The sequence below is a fragment of the Lolium rigidum genome, chromosome 1 (genome assembly GCF_022539505.1).
Source record: "Lolium rigidum isolate FL_2022 chromosome 1, APGP_CSIRO_Lrig_0.1, whole genome shotgun sequence".
Classification (NCBI taxonomy): Eukaryota; Viridiplantae; Streptophyta; class Magnoliopsida; order Poales; family Poaceae; genus Lolium; species Lolium rigidum.
The window spans coordinates 95,131,647-95,139,798 of NC_061508.1; the positions used below are offsets into that span (position 1 = coordinate 95,131,647).

At 44.9% G+C, this 8,152-nt stretch overlaps 1 protein-coding gene and 1 non-coding gene across 2 annotated transcripts; both read left to right on the forward strand.

The window, feature by feature from the left end:
• The first annotated feature begins 215 nt into the window (after positions 1-215).
• On the forward strand, positions 216-368 carry LOC124685624. Its single transcript, XR_006997596.1, has one exon. It is a non-coding gene; the product is annotated as a U4 spliceosomal RNA (small nuclear RNA).
• Positions 369-3,126: 2,758 nt separating this feature from the next.
• Positions 3,127-5,022, forward strand: LOC124649213 (transcription termination factor MTEF18, mitochondrial-like). The gene has a single exon (XM_047188872.1). It carries the CDS (start codon positions 3,127-3,129, stop codon positions 5,020-5,022), a length of 1,896 nt encoding a protein of 631 aa, XP_047044828.1.
• Positions 5,023-8,152: the final 3,130 nt, after the last annotated feature.

Genomic DNA, 8,152 nt, shown 5'->3' on the forward strand with positions numbered 1-8,152 from the left:
TTGCATGGTGGAGACGCGGCCCACGCGCGCTGCTGTCCGTGCGGGAAGGCTTACGGGCCTGATCGAGAGCGGCCCGCGAGCGCGAGGGGTGCTGAGCCGTGGACGATTGGCTGGTTTGATTTCTGTGTGCTCGTTTAGTCCCACCTCGGCTGGCGAGGGAGGCAGGACAGGCGGAGGAGGGTATAAGAAGGGGAGGTGGGCTAGCGTTTGAAAGCATCTTTGCGCTTGGGGCAATGACGCAGCTAGTGAGGTTATACCGAGGCGCGTCAATTGCTGGTTGAAAACTATTTCCAAACCCCCTCTTTGGCCCTCCGGGGCCACTGAGAATTTCTGGAAGGGCTCCCTCTCCTTTGGGCGAGGGGAAAGCCCTACAAATTTAAATTAAATATTAAATTAAATGTTTGTTCTAACGGGAACCACAAAATAATTATCAAAATGCTCCCTCCCACCTCTCCGTATGGTAAGGGTAAAAAAGCCCTACAACATGGTGCGGATTTTGAGAACTGTTTGGTTATATCAAAATTAGCCAATCTTACAAAAAAAAATGATATGGCTTACATTTAGTACCGGGGAGAGGGGGAGTAAAATCTTTGGTAAATGATGATTCACACCCCTTCTTGGGCTTCCTAGTGCTTCCATTTGACCAACCTGTGCTTGTGCATATATGTGATGAAAATATTCAACTTGATTGAACCTGACATAGAACCTGCGCTTGTGCATATATGTGATAAAAATATTCAACTTGATTGAACCTGCCATAGATCCCGCCACAGCTAATTTTAGATCAGAGGGAGTACATTCCTTCTTGTTGCGCGACAATATATTCTAGAATCACAACTTGATCAGGTAAAATGGTGAGGGGAGAGCGTCCTTTTCTCTCCAAAAACCACCAAGCCGACGTGTACCACGCCCTAGAAACATTTATAGGAGTACTAAATTTGGCCGAAGTTCACATCCAAAGTACATAACCATTTTATCAAACAAAAAATATTGAGTTTTTGAAATTCTGAAAGAAATATTTATGACAAAATTACTCGTATCTAACATGTCATGCAATTTTAAACCGGGATTTATAATGTAAATTGACAAATAAAACACAAATTCTAATACACGTTGGGCTTTCAAACCATTGGTAACAAATTTGTCAGTTTCCTTTTAACGTTATTATTTTTAATTTAGACTCGAGCTTTATAACTATGTAGATTTATATCGCTTTTGTGCCCTAAATTAGTGTCTTTTCTTCTTAACTTTTCAACTTGACAATCAGAGGCAGGGGGTAAGAAGTCTACATGAACCCCTCAAGTTTGACGTTTGGGATGGAGAACCCCCTCAGGTTTCAACTAGAACACATAACCCCTCAGGTTTACATTACCAGTTAATTTACCCCCTCTAGGCGGTTTGTGATTGCATTAGCTGTTTTGGTAAGTGGTATTGCCCACGTGGTTGAGAAATGGGGAAAGAGAAAAGTCCACGCCGTCGCTGCCTGCTCTCCCGCACCCGCCTGCTCTCTTCTCCACCACCCGCTCGCCCACCCGACCTCCCGCCGCCGCCCGCGCATTGGAAAAGGGCGTGCGAGCCTGGTGTAGACTTCCCACCGAGCTCGTGCGGGAGGAAGCTGGTGGGCGCACCGAGCTTCTCGCGGGGCTTCCGCGTCGCGAACACCGGCCGCAGGAGAATGGGTGCCGGGAGGCGGTCGGCGTGAGACATGGACGGGCATGGGACGCACACGGCCAGCGACCACTGCGGCTAGCGGGGCCTACAAGGTGTGCTGGCCGGAGGGGTGCCTCGGCTCTGACATCCTTGCGGGCATCGATGCCGCCGTGGCCGACGGGGTGGGCGTGCTGTCCCTATCTCTCGGCGGCAGCGCCGCGCCCTACTTCCGGGACACTATGACGGTGGGCTCCTTCGGTGCTATGGGTGTTCTTGGCCTGCTCGGCAGGCAACTCTGGCCCGTCCGGCGCCACGGTTGTGAAATCTGCGCCGTGGGTCGCCACCGTCGGTGCGGGCACGCTGGACCGTGACTTCCTGGCGTACGTCACGCTCCCAACCAGGGCGCGACTGGCTGACGTGTCCCTCTATGCCGGTCCCGCCCAGTCCGCCCATCCCATCATGCTCCCTCTTGTTTACGGTGGCGTCCGCGACAATGCGAGCAAGCTCTGTCTCTCGGGCATGCTGGACCCGGCCTCCGTGCGCGGCAAGATTGTGCTTTGCGACCGCAGCGTCAACACGCGTGTGCAGAAGGGCGATGTCATCAAGGCCGATGGCCAACATAGGTTCATGCGGCTCATGTTTGACCTCACGGTGATGTTCGTATTCGGCGAAGACCCCAGCTGCCTCGCCGCTGACTTCCCGCGAGTCCCCTTCGTCGCGACCATGGATGACGCCGAGGAGGTGCTGTTCTTCCGGCATGTGACGCCGATCGCGTGGATAAGGATCCAGACCTACCTAAACGTAGGCGACCACAAGAAGATGAACCAGGCTCGGCAGGTGTTCGACGCGTCTCTCGCTCCGGCGGCAGCGGCGTAGAGACAGGAGAGAGAAGCAGAGACCGGACCATGTGCGTGGCTCAGCCAGGTTCTACTTTGCCAACGCACTCAGTCCACGTGGGCAATACCACTCAGCTAAACAGCTAATGCAATCACAAACCACTTGGAGGGGGTAAATTAACTCGTAATGTAAACCTGAGAGGTTATGTGTACTAGTTAAAACCTGAGGGGGTTCTCCATTCCAAACGTCGAACTTGAGGGGGTCATGTAGACTTCTTTCGAGGCAGGGGCACCAGATATTTTTCCCTCAAACCCTCGCTAGTTCAACAAGATATTCCAAAATAAGTTTTCTTATAAAAAAAATAGATATTCCAAACTGTTTAAAGAAAGCCGATGACTAAATGGGGGATTAATTTCGGGCCGTCCGATTATGGGATCCGACGGCTGCCATGGCAGTCGTACTTCTTTGTTCCTTCGGACCAAAAACCGTGGCTAGGGTTTTAACATTGGACACGGAGACCAAAGGTGGATCAACCAGTTCACCCATCCGGCGACGCACATCCGCCATAAATCGCCGAGGTAAATCTTGCGATTTCCTTCAGCTCTTGCGATTCATTGATGCTACTGCTATAAGCAAGCCATGCTTAGGCGCCGGCTGCTCCGAGAGCTACAAGCTTGCGCGGAATCGCTCCCCAAATCGAGCAATCAGCTTGCCTTGGCAAGAATCCGTGGATTCCCGTCGAATCTGACAAAGGATTTGCATACTTGTTCGAATCCTCCTATTTATTGTGCATTTCCGCCAGCTTTTAGAAGAGGAATCTTTGGTGCTTCTAGTTCTTGCGCAGTGAAATTGTTCAAGAACTCTGACGCCCAGCCGCCGGCTCGATGCATATCCGGCGACGCCTGCGCGGCGGCGGCGGCCGAGGCCCCTTCTTCGCCTATGCGCCTGCCTCGGCCTGGTCTTGTCCGTGCCAGTGCGCAGGCAGCGCTATTCGAGTATCTCCATTCAACCCGGGGAATGGAAATCACACTTGCCGAGCACATAAGCAAGAACTCCCCGGTGTTCCTTGCTGGCCTCCTGGGCAATGTGGACACACGCGGTGGCATCGATGTGAGATGCTCGGTCTCTAGGTTCCTCCGGTACCAGCCTATCAATGAGTTTGAGCCCTTCTTCGAGAGCATTGGGCTCAGGCCGTCAGAGTTGGGGAAGTTCTTGCCAAGTGATTTGATATACCTGAATGATGCAATAGACTTGCTGGATAATTACAAAGTACTTTGTGATTATGGCGTGCAACGGACTAAGATTGGTAAGGTGTACAAGGAGGCCAATGAGGTGTTTGGTTATGGACATGGCGTGTTGTTCTCGAAACTGCAACAGTATGAGCAGCTTGGGTTGAGCAAGTCAACAGTCGTCAAGCTTGTAGTTTGTTGCCCCAAGCTCCTCATTGGTGAGGCCAACCTTGAGTTTCTGCAGGTTTTTGACAAGCTGAAAGCCTTTGGTATTATGTTAGTAATGTTTAGAGGGGGGTTGTCAGATAAGAGCATGCACAACTGGAGCCGAACTCTTAGAATGCTCGAATTTCTTGAAATGATGGGTTCCATCAAGAAGGCTCTATTGGTAAGGCTGATTAAAGAACATCCAAGATTTGTGTTTGGCCAATCTGGTAAGAAGTTGTATCTTCTTGTCAGCTTGCTGTGTAAATTTGGCATTCGGATAGATACCATGCTGCAGTTATTCATGCAGTGCCCATGGATTCTAAATGTGGATTTTCCAAAGAACCTGCGGAAATCTGTGAAATTCTTGTCTCACATAGGAATGGAGGCATTCGACATTACTCGGGTTGTCTCCACTTGCCCTGAAATTCTTGGTGCTAGTTCTTGTCAGAGTGTTGATGATGTGTTGTCTACCATGAACATGTCTGCCGAGAGGTTATGTGATATCATAAAGGATGACCCTATACAGTTTGGCAATTTGGTATCAAAGAAAAAAATTCCAGCTGTGACAAAGATAGACAGCTTTTATCTTGGAGAGAAGGCTGAATTCTTGCTGAAGATTGGCTTCATTGAGAACTCCGACGACATGTCAAAGGCAATGTCCCAATTTCGTGGCCGAAGTGACCAGCTTCAAGAGAGGTTGGATTGCTTGGTAGATGCTGGATTGGACTATGATAATGCCTGCAGCATCATCAAAGTGGCCCCACAAATACTGAACATGTCAGTGGTTATGATCAAGAAAAAACTGAGCTACCTTCTGAATGACCTTGGATACACTCTTGAATATTTTGTTGCTTTTCCAATGATTCTCGGGTACAGTTTGGAAAAGATGAAGCTAAGATTCACAATGTACAAGTGGCTCACCGAAAATGGTGTCAAAATCCAACCAACGAGCAAGAACAAGGTAAACAAGTCCATGGTTGCCTTGAGTACCATCATGACACGTTCAGATGTCAGGTTTGTGAATCAATATGTGAATCTTCATCCTGGTGGACTGGATCAATGGGAAAGGTTGAAGAATCATGTGAAAAGTATTCAGTAGGAATTAAGAGACAAATATTTAATTTAATTTTGAATAGATATATACATTTCAATGCTCGGTTGTGTGCATGGCTAAAATACAAATCTTGAACATCTCCATAAAAAGCCGTGGCCGAAAACTAAGTTTCTGTATTTAGAGGTCTGAAATGTAGAACTTAACTGAAAGACTAGTAGGACATACTTGGATGAGGAGGTATCTCTTTGGAAAGCTCTGGTATTTAGTTTTTAGTATTTTGTTATAGGAGCTACCAGCTTAACACCATTGTATAAACTTGATACTAACAAGTTGACCAGTGGCATAAGACTTATCGCCAGTCAGTTTCCAGATTACATTTCTTTCGTAACCATAGTGGTGAAATTTCTACAAAATCATCAAAGTGCGTTCAAACTCTTTGGTGGCTCCTACTTTACCATTTACACTTCTACTGGCAGTAATGGTTTGCAGTTTTCTAACCGATATACAATTTTCTCATTATATTAAGGCTGTGTTTAATATTAACCAAGCGGCGGTGATTCATTTGGGGTGGGAGAGGAGGCGAGCACGGGAAAGGCAAGGTGGGGTTGGAGAATGCCTGAGTCACTGCCGTGTGGTAGCAGTCTGTCGGTATCCGACGTGGTGCCGTTCGCCGGCTGTGTCCCGCACTCCCAGGCCGGCCTCTATGGGTCAGGGCCGATGTGGGAGTGCTGGACAATTTATTGCGCATCCGAACAAGTTGCCGCTATTGGAGCTGCGGCTGGTTCTTTGTGTGTCTGGTGCGGCTATTGGGAGCGGAGCAGGAGATGCTCTAAGGAGACTAAAAAAGGCCTTTTCAGTTAGTAATCTGCCAGTATTCCTAGAGGCCTTAGGCACAATGTTTTATCCTCATTAATAGTTATGATAGAAACTGTGAAGGTGATATTAAAGTTTGGTTGAAGGGTGGTCTATTACCTGAAACCAGCTTATACCGACTTATTGCCGTGTTTATGTTTGTACCTACCAATAAATTGTATGTCAGATATTTCACCAACACTTCTTCCTCACCGGAGCAATAGCTTCACATGGGCCATTATTGTGCTGAACTTCTATTCTTTGTTAAAGACGTGTATGTCATCCACGGCTTTGGAGGTCCTTAATTTATTGCACTCGAAATCCAAACATGTGTTTCATATTTAGACTAAAATTGTGCAATTGGAATCTCGTATATAGTTCGCATATAGTTTTTGTGGGAAACTGTTACAACTCTTACCGATATTTTGCTGCTCAATTGGTTTAGAGACAGATATGAAATAGACACAAGCACACTTCTGATATTTATTTGTATGCTGTCAATTTGTCAAATCTCATCTCAAATTTTGCAGCCTGGAGAAAAAGAGCACAAAATGCAGCATATATTGAATGCAGTATGAAAGGACAACCATATTTGACCAGTTCTGTGCTTACCTTGATTAAAACAACCGCGAATGCCCGCAAGAGATTCATAGAGTATGTGCTCTGATGCTTAAATACTTTTTTTATTTGTGTTGTTCTGATTTGACCACTAATGGCCTTTCAGATGGTCCAATTTGATGTAGAAAAGAAACGAAGAAAGGAAAAAATGTGAAGGAGGGATGTGGAGATGAAAGTGACTGACTCAAATAAAAATAAAACTGACTGTTAGTGGACAAAACAATGTGACAAAGAATTCAGATGTAGAAGATTCTGGGATTTAATATGGATATCCCCGAAGGTTTATGGATGCAAAATGGCAACAAAAGCATTAGCTGTTCAACAGAATATATGTAATCGTCACAGGATAACTGATCCGACCTATACTATTTGTGGTGTGGAATCCGAAGATGCTATCTTCGGTTGTACCCAAGCTCGTGACGCGAGGGATGTCTTGGGAGATGTTTGGAGGCTGCAAGATGAAATAATCATACATCCATGCGGCACTGTCTGGTTCGTAATGGTCCTCCGTAGATCCAGCAAAGAGGAGCAGACAAATCTTCTGTTCCTGGCATTATTTGATTAGCATCATCAGAAAGATCTTATTTTTGGTAAGTGGGACGCCTCCATTACAGCTTTAGTGAAATTATTGGAGAATTGGAAGAAGACGCTGAATGGGTACATTAACACATGGATGTGGCTATGTCATCAAATTTCAGTTTATAACTCATAACTAGAACGAATCACGATGCAAATTAAATGGTGTAAAACTTAACTGAGCACGAGCTGATAACTAACAAATCCCTTAACATTACTCAATGAGTGAATGAGAAAGGAAAAGAACTTGTGTACAACGAAGAAAGAAAGGATTGAGAAGCACCGCCTAAACCAATCGAGCAAAGATTAGTCACAATGGGAAGTATCATAGACTAGTATTATTATACATATGATACTAATTTATGATACAACACATACAATGTATAGTATCATGAATTAGTATCATAGTTCCATCATATTTAATGTTTTGTACAATAACAATGCAAATATATGTATATGATGTGTTTGCCACTAAAATTTCTAGTTTTACGTGATGATACGGTATCTAGCTATGATACTACCTCCGTTTCAAGGGATAAGATGTACGCGTATTTCAAGACAAATTTTGACCATATAAATTAAGCAACAAAATCTTGATTATATTTATATGTAATTAGTATCGTTGGATTCGTATTGAAAAACATTGTTTAATGATACTAATTTCATACAAATAATCTTTATCTATTTGAAATAATTCTTGGTCAAACAAAAATCATGTAAAATGAGGGCGTCTTATTCCTTGAAACGGAGGTAGTACTAGTCTCACATCTCTCCTCATTAATTGATGTGCCACATATAATTTTTGCCTACATGGCATGCATGATATTACCTATGATACTCTTATTGTGGCTAGTCTAAGACTAGTCGCAATGAGGTTTATCATATAGTAGTATCATGCATATGATACTAGTGCACGATATTATGTTCACAATGCATAGTATCATATAGTAGTATCATATGTTACATGTATTTAATGATTTGTAGAATCTCAATATAAAAGTGTGTACAAGATTTATTTGGCATTAGTTTTTCTAGTTCTACGTGCTATGATGCGGTATCTACCTATGATACTCCCTCCAGTCCGGTATTCTGGGTTTATTAGGAATAGCATCATATAGGCCATGGTTCT

Bases quoted from the DNA above. Each gene is read 5' to 3' on its own strand.
- LOC124649213 (XM_047188872.1), top strand. From the start codon at position 3,127: ATGCTTAGGCGCCGGCTGCTCCGAGAGCTACAAGCTTGCGCGGAATCG.